Source organism: Pipistrellus hanaki, assembly GCF_964339955.1.
Source record: "Pipistrellus hanaki genome assembly, chromosome: 7".
In the NCBI taxonomy this organism is placed as follows: Eukaryota; Metazoa; Chordata; class Mammalia; order Chiroptera; family Vespertilionidae; genus Pipistrellus; species Pipistrellus hanaki.
The window spans coordinates 22,999,341-23,020,603 of record NC_140509.1 but is presented as its reverse complement, the minus strand read 5'-3'; the positions used below and the strand labels follow the sequence as shown (position 1 = coordinate 23,020,603).

General features: G+C 35.1%; 1 protein-coding gene across 3 annotated transcripts in view; it reads right to left on the bottom strand.

Annotated features, from left to right (window-relative positions):
* Positions 1–21,263, bottom strand: part of ZNF451 (zinc finger protein 451) — a 76,753-nt gene that overhangs the window by 43,141 nt on the left and 12,349 nt on the right. For 2 of the 3 annotated variants that reach the window (XM_084889125.1, XM_084889126.1), the window contains exon 4: positions 1,898–2,023. In XM_084889125.1, the coding sequence (XP_084745251.1) occupies positions 1,898–2,023 (126 nt within the window). Of the gene's footprint in view, positions 1–1,897; positions 2,024–10,614; positions 21,048–21,263 lie in introns of those variants that run through there. The other variant, XM_084889127.1, reaches the window with a different exon arrangement.

Sequence of the window (21,263 nt, the reverse complement as noted above, 5' to 3'; positions counted from 1 at the left end):
TCGATTGGCTGCCTCCTGCACACCCCCGACTGGGGACTGAGTCTGCAACCCAGGCATGTGCCTTGACAGGGAATTGAACCAGTGAACACCTGGTTCCTGGGTTGATGCTCAACCACGAGCCACACCCAGCTGGGCAAGAATTATTTTTATTTCAGTTTCATTATCTTCCTTTCTGGGTAGTTTGTTTTTGTTTTCAGTCATCTAGTTTAAAAAAACAACTTATCCATAAAGAGAACCAAATAGGAACAACCACAAAAGAAAATCATATATGGATAGCAAACAACAAGCTAAAACATCTGTAATGATCAGCTTCTCTTAGAAAACATAAATTTATTCTTTACAGTTGGTTAAACAAAAATTTCAAAAAACTTTCTTCATTGCTAAGGTAAAGCCTTTAATATAACAAATGAACATTTACATAGATGGAGGTTAAAACTTTCCTTGAGGAAACCATTGGTTGTCATAGTGACTATAAGATTCTGAACTCATCTGAAAGTTTTATTATCTATTAGAGGCCAGATACAGGATCATGCAGGAGTGGACTCCGGACAGTCTGCCCCAATTGGGCAGATTTGGCCAGGCCAGCTGGGAGGAGGGGCCCCAGACAGTTGGAGGGCCAGCCCTGCTCCCTGGTCAAACTCCAGTTGAACTCCCAGTAGAGGAGACAATTTGCATATTACCCTTTTATTATATAGGATGTGTCTATTAACATTGCCTAGGAAAAGAAGCTAGCATCACTCAGGAAATCTGCAGAATGGGAGGACAGCTTGCAAATAATTTCTCTCTCAAAGAGATTTTTCCCCAGGACTCATACGCAACACATTTAACATATTGTAGTTTTGGGAAAGAATCTTCCTTAAAGTTGAATCATGTTTCTGCCAGAAAAGAAATAATTCTATTTTTTAAATATCACTATCCCTTAAGTATTTTAAATATACAATTAGAAGACTATGCTCGAATTTAATTGGTATTACATAATAAAGTTAATATCTCCAAATAAACCTAGTTCTAAACTTAAAGATTATTCTATATCAAATTAGGATATACTAAAACACAAGCTATAGAAATATATACATTCCATTATAATAACCAATAAGTAATGAAAGAATAAAAACAGATGTTAAGATTATAAAATCATAGAACTTATCCCAACCAGGGAGATCATCTCCAACTCTATCCCTTTACAGATTGAAGCCCTAAGTCAATAAAAGGGAAGTGACTTGCTAAAATCCAAATAGATGTTGGAAGAGCCCTGATTTCGATTTCCATTTTTAAAATCCTACTGTGAAGCTTATTTTTTTACCCAACACATCAACATTCTATTCCTAATAGACATTTATCAATATTGAGGGAGTTTTATAAATAATTTCATTTGGATCTTTCTAAAGCAAGTCAAGGAAAATATATCCCACGAGATTCTAAATTAGGCTTCATTTTCCACATAGCAGCTCTTCTACAACCCTGATTCAAATTTCTTTCTTTTAGTAATTGATTTAATCTGAAAGGACAGGCTGAAATCTGAGAAAGTGGACTGGCTCTTTTTAGTAGAAAATAACCTTTCAACAGTTTATACATACAAACCTGGTAAACAATTTTCACTCTTGTGAAAAACTAGAAACCCTTTAATTGCTCATTTGCTTTAAGTAATCAAATGATTTTTAATTCCCCAAAATAAAATCCACTAAAGTAAGCCTTTCCCCCCTATATACATATATGATCAGAATCCATCAAACTAAAAACAGAGATGTAAATAGCTATTATGAATTTCTACTAAATTGATGTCTAGAACCCATGCTGAACATGGATTCAATTATTCATTTATTACAAATTTCTCTTTACAAATTTATTATAAACAATTCTATAATTTTGTAAAACACCAATTAAAATAGCCACATACCTTGAATGCTCTATTCTTCTCTTCTTTCTGCTGTTTCTCCACTTCAACATGGCGGGCTAGACGAGCCAGAGTTAAGGCAACTTTATCCTTCTGATGGTCAATATGGTCCTTATGCTTAACATTACCCTATAATTAAAAAACAATTTTCATTCCTTTTAACCAATTTAGCTTTGGGATAACATATATTCGATTATAAGAGTTGTTCCACTGAAGAACTACTTACCTTTACCACTATCAAATTTCTAAGAAACTGTCTTGTATATTTTATATTTCATGTGTTATTTTGTAGGTCAGCCAATCATCCACCAGCACCTGAATTTTCAAAGTTAAATAAACTAGCTGGTAGGACATTTATCATCTTTATTTACTTTATAATCATCTGGATATTGAAAAGTTTGGCATCGCTTTGTGCTGAGCGTATAAGATAACGCCATCAAGCCATTAATTTACAGTCAAAAAGTACAAAGATTCTTAGCTCTAGTTTTTCAGCAATGCCAGGACAGTATTTACTTAAGAGAAACTATTGATTTAAAAAAGTAGATCTAACTTCCAGTTCCTAGTCCAACATGTAAGGAGCTTAGAAGTTGCCATTCCATCCTAACAATGAGCAAAAAGCTGAACAAACTGATCAAGTCAACATCTCTTAGATCCATCAAAGTGAGGTGACAGTACTGAGGGGGGAAGGGGGCTTGGAGGGGATAGATACAAAGAATCACAGGGGATCCAGTCATGGGGAACCCTCACACTTTTGTGAATTTACCTCCAGGAGTTCTACCGGGTTCTCACAGTGAAGACTGGACAAAAATTCCCTCATGCTTCCAATAGCTGGGAGGAATATGCCTGATCATTCTCTTCTTAACAAGGTCTGTGCTAAAGAGAAACTTTTACCAGAGTCTAACCTGTTAGTTTTATCAGGAAATACCCAACCTCAACTCCCTTCAGCTTTCCAAATAGGAGAAAGGAAAAACCAAATCCAGGCCCCTCTAACTAGCTTGCCCCACTGAGGGGAGGGACACAGAAGCACTGCTGAAGTTCAGTCCCAGGACACAGGCTCACCAAGACAAAGTCCTAATCACAGGATTAAAGAATGCCACTACTTCTCCCATACCTTACCACTACATTACTAAAGGCTTAATTACCAGTTTCTTTTACTTAGTACATCATGTCCACCATTTGAGAAAAAATTAAAAGGCAAAAAATTCTTAAGAGTCAGAGCAAGCACAGAATGGCAGACATGGCAGGGATGCTGGAATAATCAAATCAGGAATTTAAAATAACTTTGATTAATATGCTAAGGGCTCTAATGGAAAACTGGCAACATGCAAGAACAGATGTGTAATGTAAGTGATATGGAAATCCTAAGAAAGAAGAAAAGAGAAATCTGGAGAAATTTTAAGAAGTACTCTAATTGAAATGAAGAATACTTTGATAGACTTCTACTGCACACTCTGCACTTAAGGATATGTCAACAGAAACTTGCAAAACTGAAAAACAAAGAGAAAAAAGACTAAAAAACGAAATAGAATATCCAAAAACTATTCCAAAAGATATAATATATGCATAATGGGAATAATGGTAGAAGAAAGGGATAGAATACATGTGAAACAATAATAACTGAGAATTTTCCCAAGTCAATGTCAGATACTAAACCACTAATCAAGGAAGAAATAAATCCCTCCGTTCACAGATGATATGATCTTCCTAAGAAAAAGGTGCAAATAAAATAAGCAATAGTTAGGGGTGAAGTAACTTGGTACTACCGTAGTATAATTAGCAGCTTTATGAATAATTGCCAAAACTTGAACACAACCAAGATATCCTTTAGTAGGTGAATGAATAAATTGTGTTATATCCAGGTGATGAAATATTATTCTTGCTGAAAAGAAACAAGCTATCAAGGCATGAAAAGACATGAAGGAAACAGAAACACATATCACTAAAGGAAACAAGCCAATCTAAAAAGCCATGATTGTAACTATATGGAATTCTGGACAAGGCAAAACTATAGTGACAGTAAAAAAGATCTATAGTTGCCAGGGGCTTTGTGGGAAGGGAGAGAGGAGTAAATTAGCTAAGTACAAAGAAATTTTAGGGCAGTAAAAGTATTCTGTGTAATACTATAAAGGTGGATACCTATCATTATACATTTGTCCAAAGCCACAGATTTACAACAAGAGTGAACTCTAATGACTTTGGGTGATGATGGGTCAATGTAGGTTCGCCAATTATAACAAATGTACCACTGCATTGGGGGATGTTGATAATAGGGGAAGCTATGCATGTCTAAATTTTGCTGTGAACCTAATTTTTTTTTAATAAACAAATAAAATCTTAATTTTTTTTTTCCTTTCTATTAGAGTTCAGCTATTGTGGCTCAGTGGCTGAGTGTAAACTCTCTAACCAGGAGGCTATGATTCGACCTCTAGTCAGGGCACATGGATTGGTTTCCAGCTCGATCCCCAATCGAGGACGTGCAGAAGGCAGCTGATCAATGATTTTCTCTCATCATTAATGTTTCTATCACCTTCCCTTCCTCTCTCTGAAATCAATAAAAACCTATTTAAAAAAAAAAGTAAAAATGATTCCTTAAAATATATAGTAAAATCTAGCAAGTATAAATAAAAACGTTAATAGTTATTTTTGTCTGGAGAGTTTTCTCTTTTTTTAATTCTATTTTCTAATATTTCTACAATTAGCATATGTAAATTAATAAAAATTAATAAATTTTCACTTATTAATGAACAAGACTATATAAGGACAAAAACTGTTGAGAATCTCAATCTCTTGTTTGAAAATGTAATGGATTTGGTTTAAATCACTAATTTATGCCTTATAAAACTACATTTAACATATACCCTTCATAAAGACAGGTGAAAATTTTGTATTTATAAGGATCATAATCTATTAGTAGATTGTATTTTTTTCTCTAGATTTTTGTCTCTAGTAATGCAATAATTAGGTGATATTATTTTACAAACATAACAGAAATAGATATCAAGCAAGAATTAGGGCAAGTCATTTTCAGTTCAACAGGCTTAATGGCTTCTGGGTAAATATTTTTACACAATTCTGATGTCAAACACCATTACTATTTTAAAGCAAAAAGCATTTTGCTAATTAAAACACATTTGTAAATGTATATTTTTCTTTAATTACATATATGCTTTTATTTTTATTATTTTAAAAAAATATATTTTATTGATTTTTTACAGAGAGGAAGGGAGAGAGATAGAGATCTAGAAACGTCGATGAGAGAGAAACATTGACCAGCTGCCTCTTGCACACTCCCTACCGGGGATGTGCCCGCAACTAATGTACATGCCCCTAACCGGAATTGAACCTGGGACCTTTCAGTCCGCAGACCGATGCTCTACCACTGAGCCAAACCGGTTTCGGCAAATTACATACATGCTTTTAAAAAATCCAAAGCACATGTATGGATTTGTATTTTAAAATGTATTTAAAATATTAAAAAGTAAATACAGTCAAATTAAAAGTTAAAACTTAAAAATATTATTCAACTTAGTTCTAATCAGTTTGCCTCAGTGGATAGAGTGTTGGCCTGTGGACTCAAGGGTCCCAGGTTCGATTCCGGTCCAGAGCATGTACCTTGCTTGCGGGCACATGCTCCAGTAAGGAGTGTGCAGAAGGCAGCTGATTGATGTTTCTAACTCTCTATCCCTCTCCCTTCTTCTCTGTAAAAAAAAAAAAAAAAAATCAATAAAATATATATATATTTTTTTTTATTCAACTTAGACCTGATCTACTGCTTTTCTGGTTTGGATTTTAAATATAGAAAGCAAAATCATTAGCTTTTCCAATCACAAATGTAATTTCTCAAAGTTTAATAGATTTATTCAAAAGGAAGCTACGTCACAAAGACATTTTATTAGAACCTGAATTTCTGTCCATTTGTCTAGTCTTGATGAATGCATACTGAAATGATTTTATGAGTGGTCTTTTAATATTTATCTACAAATGCTTATTTCATGAAATATTCACTCTCAATCCTGAAATGTATTATAGAATAGAAAGCGAAGTACCACATGCTTGCTAACCCCCCACTTTGGTATTATAAACTGATATTGAATGCTGAAAAAACTGGCTATAAACTGTTTTATAAAACTTTTCAAAGAAGGTCTCTTGAATAATTTTCTCAAATATTTTTCTTATTTTTATACTAATTTTTGAGGTAAAATTGGTATATAACACTATATTATCGTGTTTCCCCGAAAATAAGACCTACTTACAGGTTTCCTTCTGAGTGAAATATAAGGCATCCCCCCGAAAATAAAGCCCCCCCAGGCTAAATATGAGAGATTTGGTCCACTGATTCTGAAAGAAATGGAGTCACAAGAAATTCACCAGGAAATTCAGGAATTGGATTGTTATGATGATGTTCCAGAAGATGATGGCAGGATTGTCATTGAATAAATGAGTAAATTCTTGATACTATAGGATTCACAGTTTGTCTGGTTTGTGTTGACAACTACCGTACTACCGTACCATATACAGGTAATAAATTTCCCTTATTTTCTTTTAACAATAAATGTGTACCTTATTCTTCTTCATGGAAAAATAAGACATCCCCTGAAAATAAGACCTAGTGCATCTTTGGGTGCAAAAATTAATATGACACTGTCTTATTTTCAGGGAAATAGGGTAGCTAGTATATGGCATAATTCGATTTCTGTATACACTACAAAATAATCACCAAAATAAGTCTTACCAAATATCACCATACAATTGAAGCCCCTTCACTCATTTTATCCATCCTCTAACCCCCAACCCATTACCCTCTGATAACCACCAACCTGTTCTCTATATCTTTAAGTTTTATTTTCATTTTTTTAAGATTGCACATACTAATCAGACAGTATTTGTCTAACTTACTTCACTGAGTTTTATTTCATTGTGTGTGTGTACGTATCACATTTTCTTTATCAACTCATCCATCAATAGACACTCAAGTTGTTTCTATACCTTGGCTACTATAAACAATGCAACAGTGAACATATGAGTGCATCTACCTTTCTTTAAGTAGAATAGCTAGGTCATATGGTAGTGCTATTTTTAATTTTTTGAGAAATCTCCATATTGTTTTCCATAGTAGTTGCATCGATTTACATTCCCACAGTGTACGAGTGTTCCCCTTCCTGTACATACATCTTCTTTAACACTTATTTCTTGTCATTTTGATAATCATTCTAACAGAAGTGAGGCAATAGCTCATTGTGGTTGTGATTTGCATTTCCCTGATAATTAGTGATGTTGAACATTTTTTAGTGTGGCTGTTGTTCATCTGTAAGCCTTCTTTGAAAAGTGTTCATATCCTTTGTCCATTTTTAATTGAATTGGTGGTTTTGCTAGTTATTTATACATTTTGGATATTAACCCCTTATTGAATATATAATTTGCAAATATCCTCTGCAACTCAGTAAACTGCTTTTTCATTTTGATGGTTTCCTTTGCTGTGCAACAATTTAGTTTAATATAGTCCCACTTGTTTATTTTTGCTTTTGGAGTCAGATCAGAAAGTAAATGCCAAGACTGATATCAAGGGACCTGTTTCCTTATAGTAGTTTTATGGTGTCTTACATTCAAGTCTGTAATCAAACATTTTTGAGTTAATTTTTGTGCATGGTGTAAGATAGTGGTCTAGTTTCATTTCTTTTGCATGTTGCTGTCCAGTTTTCCTACTACCACTTATTGAAGAAATTGTTTTTAGTCATAAATTGACCATATATGTGTGGATTTATTTCTGGGCTATTTGGTTCCATTGATCTATGTATCTGTTTTTATGCCAAAACCATACTGTTTTTATTATTATAGCTTTGTAATACAGTTTGAAATCAGAAAGTGTGCTATCTCTAACATTGTTCTTTTTCAAGATTGCTTTGGCTATTCGAGGTATTTTGTGGTTCCATACAAATTTTAGATTTGTTCTAGTTATGTGAAAAATGCTGTTTGAATTTTGATAAAAATTGCATTGAATGTGTGTATGCACTGAATACTATGGACATTTTAATATTAATTCTTCCCATACATGTGCACGAAATTATCTGTTCATTTATTTGTGCCTTCTTTAATCTCTTTCACCGATGTCTTATACTTTTCAGTGTAGAGATCTTTCATCTCTCTGGTTAAATATATACCTCGGTATTTTATTCTTTTTGATGCAATTATAAATAGAATTTTCTTAATTTCTTCTTCTGATAGTTCTGCATATTAACTTTTTATACTGCAACCTTAATGTTCATTTATTAGTCCTGTTTTTTTTTTGCTGGACTCTCTAGCATTTTCAATATATAGAAGTTCACTGACTTATAATGGGGTTATGTCCCAATCAACTCATCTTAAGTGGATAAGATGCACTTAATACACTTAACCTACAGAACATAGCTTGGCCCAGCCAGTTTTTACTGAATGTGTATCACTTTCACACCATCCTAAAGGTATATAAGTCAAATCATCTTAAATCAGGGACCATCTCTATAGTATTATATCATCTGCAAATTGTGAGTTTTACTTCTTCCTTTCCTATCTCCAGTTGGATGCCTTTTCTTTGCTGGTCTAATTGCCTTGGCTAAGACTTCCAACACTATCATATATAATAAAGAGCTAATATGCTAATTAGACTGAACAGCAGGATGATTGTCCAGACGACCTTCCCGATGAAGCTGGGGCTGCGAGGGCTGAGCCCTTTTCATGAATCTCATGCATCAGGCCTCTAGTGTTGAATAAAAGTGGCATCCTTGTCTTGTTCCTAATCTCAGAGGAAATTAGCTTTCTATGCTGAGGTACATTCTCTCTATACCCACTTCGTTTAGGGTTTTTACAATACATTTATGTTGAATTTTGTCAAAAACTATTTTCTGTATATGATTTTATCCTTCATTTTGTCACTGTGATGTTCAGGTGGATTGATTTGCAAATGTTGACCTATCCTTACATCCCCAAAATAAATTAATTTGATTGTTGTATGATCCTTTCAATCTACTGTAGAATTTAGTTTGATAATATTTTGGTAAGAATTTCTGCATCCAAACTTTCTCAAATATTAAATACAGGCAGATCTTTCACTTTACTTTCCACTCATCAACTCACCCAAAAATTGAGTCTCTAAGTCATTTGTTATTGCCATAACTAGCTAAATCGGTTTTCTAGAAATATTTACCCAAGATCAAATCAAATAGAGGATTTTTTTCTTCTATTTTAAAGTAGCAATTCTGCTTTTGTAAAGCAATCTCTAAAAAAATCAGTAGAAAAGTGGGTCTTATACAGGAGAAATTATTATTTTATAACAGCTTGTGGCAGTGGATCATTTTTTAATACATTTTTATTGATTTCAGAGAGGAAGGGAAAGGGAGATACAAACATCAATGATGAGAGTGAATCATTGGTTAGCTTCCGCCTGCACATCCCCTACTGAGGACTGAGCCCACAACCCAGACATGTGCCCTTGACCCGAATCGAACCCGGACCCTTTAGTCCACAGGCCAATGCTCTATCTACTGAGCCAAACCAGCTATGGCGCAGTAGATAATTTTGTGGCTTTTTTATGATAGGCAAATGATTTATATTTTAAGATTACTTATCTCAAAAAATACTTTAGTTCTTAAGTAACTAACAAAAATGATTAAAAAAAATTAAGTATTTTTTAATGAAAAATATGAATACAGTCACTGGACCACTCTGTGAAATAGAATAATTCTATTCTATGTACCATACTAGGTGATATTCTCTACGAGAAAACACTTTGTAAAAATAGTGATTATCCAGAGAAGTGATGTAACAACCCAGTTCCCTAACTCACCAAGGCACTTTTTGGCTACTAAAAAAGTCAGGAATAAAAAAAGATGAAACTTGTAGGAGGAAGGAGGGTGGTGAAGAGAGGGAGAGGGAATATAGATAAAACAAGGCAAAGGTTTATTTATGTTGTTATTAGAGGCTCAGTGCATGAAAACTGTGCACTCTGGGGAGTCCCTCAGCCCGGCCTGAGCCCTCTTGCAGTCCAGGAACCCTTGGGAGATGTCCGACTGATGGCTTACCAGAAAGTGGGCCTAAGCTGTCAGTCAGACATCCTTAGCGCTGCTGCAGAGGTGGGAGAAGCTCCCTCCACCACTGCTGAGCTTGCCCGCTGTGAGCCCAGCTTCTGGCTGAACAGCGCTCCCCCATGGGAGTGCATTGACCACCAGGGGGCAGCTCCTGCATTGAGTGTCTGCCCCTTGCTGGTCAGTGCACATCATGGTGACCACTCGTTTCGCTGTTTGATAGATTTGCATATTAGCCTTTTATTATATAGGGTATCTTGAGTGTCAGCTGGCACTGATTAGTCAGAGGAACACCAATTGGAGGATACCTATTCTCTCCATCTTTATATTCTACGTAAGGGATCCCAATTTTTAAAAAGCTCAATGGAGCAACCAACTAACTGCAAAAGTGGCATAAACTAACTTTGCAAATTGTATTATCCATCTGACTCGCGCACTTGAACAGAATTCCTGAAATTGCATTACTTCATACAAAGTTAAATTGCCCATCCTAAAGCTTTGGTCCATAGTTTGGTCTGAAGTTTGCACCCCTAGAAGTGCTGTTTACCAGAAGTTTCTTCTGCCCAACTCAGGAACTCAAGTCACATCCCAAAAAACATTTTGAAAAGCAACAATTTTCCTCAAGAATTTTATATTCAATACAGATAAAGCAGAAGAAATAAACACAGCAAAGCAGTACAATATTTATTTACCATCTCCAACAGCAAAGCTTTGGAACCAGGAAACAAGCCTTTTGTACAAAGCAATCTCCATCCTACTCCAAATGGTTATTGTTTACAAATACAAAGTACACAGAACATCTACTTTATTTTTTTTCATCTATTTTATATGAACAAATTTTAAAACATACAGCTATTCCCCATTCTGTAAAGTAATTTAGTAAGTTAAGAAGGCTAGTACCATTGAGCCTGTTAAATAAGATTCTTCCTGTATTGTCTTATTGGGTAAACTGACAATATCTATATGTATAAAAATCCCTCCTAGGAAGGATGATTTTGATTTTCCTTCAGTATAGGACAAAAATAAATAAATAAATGTAACTTTGGAACTTAAAGGAATTAAAAAATACATCTGAATATAAAGCAAAGCAAAACAAAGCAGAATTACATCATTTTAATCCTGAGTGCCACTGCTCTACCTCTGGCACAGGAAAAAAAAAAAAAAAAAAAAGATGAATTATGCAGAGAGAATAGATGAAAGTGACAACAGCAGCAAGAAAATCAAACAGAGAAAAAACCAACAGGAAGTTGACAAAATGTGCTTTGTGTGCTGCTGGAGATACCACTTGCAGGAAGTTCACAGGGCCTTCCTTCAATACAACACCTCATAACTACAATGAAGCAACTGTTTTAGAAGTTTCTTCATTTTCCACAATTCCACCCACAAATGATCTGTAAGCCAACATACAGGGAAATTACCCACATTTAGCTACTCCGAGGATACACTGCCAATAGACAATCCTAAAGTATGCAACTATACACCCATAATGGGATGTCATATTCCACTTCAGGGACATTATCCTGTTCATCTTCAAAGCTATTCTCTATCAATATCTCAATTCTATTTCAATGCTTGAACTATCTCCCTAGGGCTAGGGGTGCACTGATTGAGAGCTCTCCTTTGGCTCAGCTCAGGAAGAAAAATAATTGCTCCAGATGTCTACAGTGGACTACAATACAAACCAACCTCTGGACAGACTTTACTTTCTACAAGTAAAGGCTACACAAACAGTGTACTCTGAATAGATAGGAACCAATGTTTTCATGGGTAATGAAATGTATCCTCTTCCTTCAGCTTAATCCCCTCCAATTCTGGCCTCTTAAGGGCCATTTCTTACAATTCTGAAACCAGAAACACAACGTTCACATGCCCTCATACACTGATCCCTTCACCCGATTGCCTTGCTCCTATTCTCCACTAGTCCAATCAACCATTGCTGATTATGTTCCAAACTTCAGCTCAAGAATTTGATAAGAAAAGCTTCCTTAACCCTCCAGATGAATCTCTCTTTTGTCCCAACTTCATCACAGGCATTCCTCTAAACAGGATAATTACACTGTGTTGGTATTCCTTTCTCTTAATATAACATTTCTTAACACATTGCAGAGAGATCACAAGAATTCTCATGTTTTCCTCTTCTAAGGCTCGTGGCCAAACATACTTTAAAAAGATATTAGCTTGTAAGCACATGTAATAAATAACTCCAAAATGCAATGGGTATTTAATTTTAAAGCGTGCCTTTAAAATTTATGTAAAACATTTTTTGTACTCGTTCAATAGAAACTTATCTGGCCACTGATTAAAGCTAGCAATAAAATTACTGGTCCACAATGTATTAACTCCCAGCATCCCTGACAGACTCCCTGCCTGCACATGGCAATTACTGAAAGAGATGTTTAACAAATAAAAAGATTATTGTTTTCAACACTGACACAAAATGACAAAATACCATCCATCAAAAATTGTATACACATACCTACATATCCTAGCTCTTCATTCTACATTCTCTTTAATTTTTCTTATTGTTTATTATGAACATTTCTTAGCTTGCCCTTGAGAAAAGAAACTATTTTACTTTAAATGTCTTTCAATGACAGTACATTACTGGGCTTGCAATATAGTTGAATCCAACCTTAAAAAACTGAAAACAAGAGGAACATAATCTGATGACACAAAACTATTACATGCTATTAAATACATCTGTATTTATATCCAATACCATCCCACAGTTACAAGAAATCTACCAATATGGACAGAAATAGCAGAACTACTGAAGAAAATCTATAGTGGGCTTTCGAGTTTTCAAAGTACTTCTAGGCATTACCTCACTTGAAGTAGAAAAACAGAGGCTCAGAAAATAAGTGCCTTGTCAATACTCAGGTCAAGGTGTTTGACATTCAAATACCATGTGCTTTGCATCATTCTACCTTCCTTTCAATAAGCCAATATCCTCAAGTTACCAGTAAAAAAATGTTTAAGTGCATATCTCAAACAAAATGGGTGTAACAAAAAAGATAGAACAAAGAAAAAAAAAGCAGTAAGAACCATTACTTAAACCAGGGGTGGAGAACCTTTTTCTGCCACGGGCCATTTGGATATTTATAACATCAGTCTTGGGCCATACAAAATTACCAACTTAAAAATTAGCCTGCTTTATTTGGCCAAACATTTAATTAATTCACCCCTAATGCCTTGGCAGAGCCAGACCAAATGATTTCATAGCCTTATATGGCCCCAGGGCCAGACTTTCCCCACCCCACTTAAACAATCAGTGCTGAAAATAAATACGACGCAAATAAGCAACATATGAAAGAGAAGCCAATGACTATGCATCAAGAATAATCATAGTCTAGTACAGTAAAGCTTCAATGGGAAAACTAAGATGTTAGGGTCTTTTATCTGACAAGCGAAATAACCAGGAATTAGTTAATATAAGGCATCAAATACTAAGGGTTGAGAGTATAGACAATCACAAACACTACTACTATATATCAAAGATTAGTGTGTATCATGGAAGACAAAGATTAGTATTTCTCAAATTAGCTAATCAGAGAGGTAAGATCTGAGTGGGACCTTGAAATACACAGGGAGGCAGCCTAGTACAATTGACTTGAGACTATGAAGGAATAGAATTCAAAGCTCAATTCTGCTGCTTGAGCAAGTGGCTTATTGGTAAATTTCATTTCCTCATCTGCAAAATAAGGGTGAATGTCTGCCTCAAGTGCCTTGCAACTAGCATTCTAGTAAATATAAGTTCTATAAGTGAAATTTCTCTCCTCTATTTCCTTCTCAGGCAGATGACAATTAGACTCAAGGCTATCAAGGTGCTTCCAAGATCTATCAAAATATATTTTTGCCAAAAGTAAAAGAAAATAGGTGCTGTTACAAGCTATTAAACAAAGACCAACATGCATGCAACTCTGTGCTCAGATTCTAAATTAGACTATTACAAATTAACTATATTCCACCCAATACAGAAAGGAATGGTCTGCACACCTAACAGCAGGAAGCTTAATGTAAATAAATGTTTAAAAATAGAACTGAAAATTTAAAACTTGTGACAAAAATTGTTTTCCCCCCACGTTTACATCATTGTTGCACCACTAATTAAAATAAGTGCAGATAAAGCTGACCGCAAACCAACTAGATATTTTAGCACATTACATTATAAATGAAAATATTGTGAAACATAGTCATCATAAATAAAAATGGGAGTTAACAAGAGGTCTAATTGTAGCCCTTAAAATTGAATGCTGTGATAGAACAACTCTTATGGGCCAGGGGGGAAAACAACAACAGAAAGCATATGATAGCTCCTGGGGGGAGGAGAAACAGCATCTCAAAGTTAGTCTTATAAAGGGACAACTAACAAAACTCATAACAACCCTTGAAATATTTAAGGTCAGAGGAAAAACTTTAAAAATTATTACAAGATATAAAGCACTTACTTCACCTCTACCAAGAAATATTTTCAGGAATATTTGAAAACTCAATACAACTTGAGAGAGCTCCTAAGTCCTAAAAGTACAGACAACCTGAGAACTCTTGTTGAATTCTTAGCAAGGCATCAGAAAGTCTAATAGACCATTTGAAATGGACAGTTACCTCAACAAAATCAGTAAAGCCCTTAAGACCTAGAGAAAACTGGCTAACTTTAAGATAGAGTACATATCTCAGAACTATACTATAAATTCATGAAGGGACTAAAATCTTTATACAGAGAAAAGATGCAATTGACCATAAACTATTTGTAGTAATACATTTGTGTGAAGAATATATAGAAATGAGAAAATAATACTACCATTAAACAAGAAAGCATTAAAAGCCAATGAAGGTTCAATAGAGAGGGAGTAGTTTAAGAGACTGGACTCGCTACCTTTTTTTAAGACATTATAAGAGAAAACTAGAAAATCTCTTAAATCTTGGCTAGTTCTATGGGTAGAATGAAAAATATAACCTACATCAAAGAGATTGAGAGGTGTCGCATAAAGAAGAAAAGAGCAATACAAAGAATGAACTAGCTGATATGCTACCATCAAAAGGTCACGGTTGGACGGTGATTGCTTCCAGTGATAGCCAACTAGAAGCAAACATAATTTCCAGTAATAAGATACTTCAATGGTATCAAACACTACTATAAAAAAGTTCTCATTATATAAAATCAAGCAAATGAAAAGACAAAATAGTACAAAAATACCATTCCACTAATCAAGAGAAAAAAGATTTAATAAAACAATATTCTCATTCAGTCAGGAAGGGAAACTCCTTTAAGGACATTTTAATGGCTTATAAAACTTGTTCTATCTGAAAAAAATAACTAAAATATTTTCATTCAATGCAGTGATCATCAGCTTACTGATAACTTCCACGTGTATATTTTTGTTAAGTGTATCCACTCATGAAAAACTATATAGAATGGATTTGGCCGATGCATACAGATATGACAATTGGACTTGTGGTTAGCATTAGGTAAAAAATTATAAATTTCAAAATATGAGGAAACCTAAATAGTGCAAGTCACAGGCAAAATATGCCTCACATTTTTTAAAAAAGTTTTCAGTTATTGCAATCTTTAAAACTCTTTCTACAAAGATCTAATCCATAATTTTGGCCCTTTATTAGAATCCCAATCAATTATATCCTCAAGAATACTGAATGTGGCATTTAATGCTGTTCATGTCATTCAACACTGTATCCAATTTTATAACTAGAAGGGATTCTGGACTGTGCCTATTCCAACCTCCTTGTATTTGGTAATTGAGAATTTATCCTGTATGTATTGGGACCTCAAAGACATTACTCATCAGATCACTCAGTACAGTACTAATGTGATATACTAAATAGTATCCAAGTAGGCTGAAAGAGTTTATGCTCCCCTTAAATGCAATTTTGAGGACTAAGTAAATAATGAAATTATAATGATAAAGAAGTTGCCACACAATTTTAAAAAGTTTAAATTGCAATTATAAATGATAAGGAAGCTGTCACACAGTCTTAAGAAAAAATAGAAAGATAAAGTGTCAGCAAATTTACTTTTTCCTAATGTCAAATGTAAGTTGTGTTAGCATGGCTAGATAGGAGGCAAATGACTCAATCAGAAAGCCTACAATCTACAGACAGAAATCAAAGCTGCCTTAATGCCCAAAAACTGAGCCAATCACTATTAACTAAAATGTACTATTGTGAAGTTATTTAAATAAAGGAGGGATATACTCTACAACCTTCTGAAATGGATAAACAGTGCTATAAAATAAACAAAAAACATTCAGAAGGAGAGTACATTTAGATAGTGCAATTAATTATACAAATGAATAAACTACAAGATTAAAAAATCACTGTACAAAATTCACTTATCACCAGCAACATATGCAAGACATCAAAATGTTAACTTTTAAACATGTGTGAAATTTTAAAAGGCACTTCATATAACAATTAATGGAAACAGTATTTCTCCATACACAGTAACTACAAGAAATCATATTGTGTCCACATATATTTTATGTCTAGTCAAGAAATAACATTTTGAAGAAAAAGGATCATTAGATACATCCCTTTTGAAAATACCAAATTAACAACTTACAATTATTCCAAGGCCTCCCAGAAAACCAAAAGTGTTTAAACGTAAGAGGTTAGCCTAATGGAGAATTTTGTCAGAGGCTCTGCACATCACAGGCACATATGAAAACTTATCTAATTATGAGTTCTATATGCTACTGGGGTTGTCTCACTAGACCAAATCCTCATTTTTTGTTTCATAACACCATCATCATTCAAGTATGTCAGGGAAAGTTTAAAATAACAAAAAATCGAACAGGTTAAGAATGTTTCTTCTGTAGTCAAGAAGCTAATCTATAACTACAAACTGTCCTAACTCTACAGCATTTTGTCCCTATCCCCACTCAACTGTCAAATCCCTTTAGAAGTTACCTACTTTATTACCAAATTCAATAATTTCTAAATACCTTTTTACTTGTAGGAAAATCTCCTGGAGAGACTTGGACATAGCAATTAGAGGGTGATAAAGCAATGTTTTCAGCTTTATTACTGAGCAACATAACAGGAGAAAGAGAATAGCAATGCTGTTTTAGAAATATTTAAAAAAGGAGGAGCTACACACAACAATGTACATATAGCTAACACTACTACTGAACTATACTTAAAAAAGGATAAGGTTGTAAATTTTAGGTTGTCTTTTTTTAACCACAATAAAAAATTACAAAGGAGGAGCATATTAAGCAGAAGTGCCAACACAATTTCAGAAAATCATACTTAAAGCATCATTTAGTTTGGCTTGGTTTCTGGAAAATAATACCTCAAAAATCAAGCTTGTGGCCAAGAATTTAATTCAGGGAAGGGAAGGAAAGGAAAAGTGGGAGCAGTCTGAAGTAGTCTTAGCTAATTTGGAACACCTATGTGCAGACATACAGAACAGTTCCAAGGTCTGCCTCTCTCACCAGTGACTAGTCCTTTCACAGAAGAAACTGTAGTCCCATGTTGATGGCACATAAGACTACTTTATTGGGGTAGTAGATATCATGTATTATTAAAATCTTTGTATGATTTCTTAGGCCCCTGTTTCTTTATAGGCAGTTAATTAATGCTCTTCTAGAGTTCAATTTGAAAGACAGTTTCTACAGCACTGGAATGAATCTAAAGTAGTAGAAGTAAAACTTTGCGGAAATTCAGAAATATAAAGGTAAATATGAACCATAGATATGACCAAACTTTCAAGATGATGATCTCAAGACTGTAGTTTAGACTTAAACTACAAATAGGACTAAAACAATACACTCGAAGTATCTAAGTAAATAACTTCTTTCAAGTAGGAATTTTTTGCCTCTTCAACCTTATAGCACAAATATGGTGCTGAATATGGTTATGATGGAGAGAAAGAATGAGATTCTAATAAATTATTTAAAAAGTGGGGCTCTAGGAAAACCGTCAATTACCATTGAACAAGAACTATGGCAAGAAACTGAAAACACATGAATCCTGACTAAAACGGTATTATATCCCACTAACAGTAGAACCAAAATATTTCAATCAAGCAGATAAAAAGATGTAGATATTTGACAAACAAGTTACAAAGTTATAAGTCTGTCAATTAAAAAAAAAAACTATTTTGGCTGCAAAGCAAGTAATAATGGGTCATGTATTCAGACCCTTCAAACTTGACAATTTTCTCCATTTCTGAAGTCATGCTGCGAAGACAAGGATCTAAGGGTTGGTATACAGTACAGCCACTCCCTTGAGATTGAAAAGATACTGTGAGACATGTATTTGAGGTATCTGCTGCTAGTTCCAGGAGAGTGAACTATTAATTAAACCACGGTCGTTTCTCATGGTAAAAGTCTGACTGGGTTAAGGAAACAATAAACAAAGAACATGTCACTGAAGTCTTGATTTCAGGTTTTTAAGAAATCATTAAAGGATATATCATTTAGATAGATATCCAGAAACAGAACTATGTGAGACATTCTCTTTACTATATCAACATTTAGTCTAAAACTTATGGATTTCTCAATAGCATCAATTGATGGCATTCCTCTTTATTACAGTAAGAGAACAGGATTGTCAGGCATGTTTGGAATTCTTGCTCTTTTTAGAGTTCAGATTTGCATGCCTGGATGGTGTAACATCTTTTATTTCCCGTCACTAATATACATATCTTGTTTTGTATTTAAAGTGTGATGAATTATCAAGTTCAAAAAATTTAACTGTTTAGAAGGTGGGTTTAAGAAGGTCATCTTGGTGAAAGGTCCAGATTATCCTGAGAGAACACCATTACTGGGTCTCACAGCTTAGTGATTGATACAAGTTTAATAGGTCAGATGCTTATAAGTGACAACAACTAAGAATGCTCTCATATGTAACTTGGAGTGATAATGGTATGATAGCAATCAGTCTTGATGAAGATAGTTAACTGTGAAATTTTTCTAGAAAGTATAGGTAGAAAAGTCTTTTTCCAGCTGGTGCCCACTGTAGGCCTGTAACATTTAGTCATCCCACTGGAAGCAAACTAGATTTGGCAAAATTGGACTTAAATTCCAGTTCTTGATATACAGCTTCATGGTTGATTTTGAAGTCTCACAGAGCTTGAGTTGTATGCACTCAGTGAGTTCATCCTGATATAAAAAGATTTGTCATTCTGTAAAGATCTGACAAGCAAAGCCTGAACAAGGAAGCACTGTTAAACTAAAAATGAAGGACTTGCCTCTGTGTTAAACAGAGATCTGGTAAGTAGTGGGTTATTTCCAGGCCATAAATCTGCTGGTCCTCAATTTACCAGCAAGATTTTCCTGAGGAATAAATCTTTATAGTTTGCTTTGATCACAAGAGGATTCCGATTCCTGAGCACCTTCCTCTGTACTTACTTTGAATCAGAAATAATGGGTAAATCTTTGTCCAACCCTACTTAGATGAAAAGTCTCCACTGCTTACTTGGTCAATAAGCATAATTTTATTATATAATTCATTCCAACAGTCTAGAATTTCAATGTAAGCTAAAGCAATTCCATACATGCATTCAGTTTTTGAGGTGACCTCCTACATGTAGATCTGTTTAAGTCAGGAAGAGCAAGTGAAATACTTAGGATGTTGGATGGCTATTAATTCTTGTACCCATGGCGTTCTGGAGATTCTCCTTTTTTTCTGTATCTATAGGGGTGGTTTCGGGATTTGTACCAATCCCCTTTGGAGTACCCTCTACTGTGATAATGTGCTTTCTGATCATGACTATAAAAGTATCGATGTTGATTATAATATTTGTTGTGGTCTTTATAGTCATTTTCTTTCATACTGTTTTCTTCTGCAACAACAGCATTCACATCTTGTCCAAAGAGGGAAGTGCCATCAAAGGGCAAGTGTGAGATTTTCTCCTGGGTTTTCTTAGTGAGAGATGTAAGTCGGAGCCAGGCTTGCCTTCTGTAGTCTACTGCCATTGCCATAACTCTGACTACAGAGTCCATTATGTCCCTAGTAGTACAAAGCTGCCAAAGGCCTGCATCCATACCATCAGATATTATACATCTTGCTTTTCCGCGATCAAACTCTGGGTCATGGACCAGATCCTCCATGTCTTCCCAGAGTTTACGCTGATATTGAGTCATATAGGCCATGTAGCTAGCAGCTCGGGCTGCAATGGAAGCAGCATGGTAAAATCTACAACCCATGACCTCCATTTCCTTTGAGGTAGAATCTAGAAGAGATGTTGTGCTTCCTCTTTTGCTATGCTCTAATGCTTCTACAATGGGACCCTCAGCTGGAGGATTTGGTTGAAAAGGAGAGGTATCCTTGGCCACAGGATATACCCTGTGTCCCATGAAAGAAGAAGGATGGCAATCAGCAGGGTCTTTAAAAACCTCGGTGGTGGCAATTCTCAGAAGAGGATGCAGCGGAGGAACCAGACGTTTTTTAGAAGTCACATAATCAGGTTTCCCGTCACATGACTCTGCTTCAGATTGTAAAGTTACTCTCTTTATAACACCTCTCTGTTCCATTCTCTTCAAAAGACCTGTGAAACTGGTCTGACTGGGATCCGTGGGCTGTCCTTTGTCATCAGCTGAGGGGGATTTGCAATCTACTTCTTCTTCAACTGTAGATAGGTTCTCTTCCTTGGAGGTGATGTCCCAAGGAACTGAGGAGTTCTCACTTGGCCTAGAATGATGAAATCTGAAACAACTCCTGGACTGCAGATCACGTATCACGCGGGACATCTCAGCCACTTGTGTCTGGAGATAGAGGATTGCGTCCTGTCCATGCTGTGAAACTGAAGACTCTGGTGGTAAATCCTCCTTGACCTGTGAAGAGGCCAAAGATTCTTGGGGGACCAGAAGAGGAGATGAAGGCAGATTCTGATAATTTTGTGATGGTTTAAGTGTATCTGTCTCAGAGATCTTAAAATCTGAATTATTTTGATCATTTTTTTGGTTCTCCAATGGGTTCTCAACAGAAGAAGGTTGAGAAACTATCCTCTGTGGACTGCTGGTACAACTCCCAGAGGAGCTGTTGTCTCCAATGGGAAGAGGAACATTGCAGCTAGAGCACATTTCTGGGCGATGATTCTCAGAGGATGGCACCTTAGACTCAGGCATTCTCTGGGTTATCCACATGAACAAGAAAACCAAGGAAGAAAAAAAAATGCTTTTAATATGTTAACTTTCAAGTGCAGAGATGCATGTCCAGTAAGTAGAATTCAATTTTTAAAAATTACTATAATTAAATAATGAATGATGCAATCCACTATTGGTCAGCAAGGGATGACAAGAATCAATTCCACAAGCTTCACGTTCCCAAAGACCCATACCAACTAC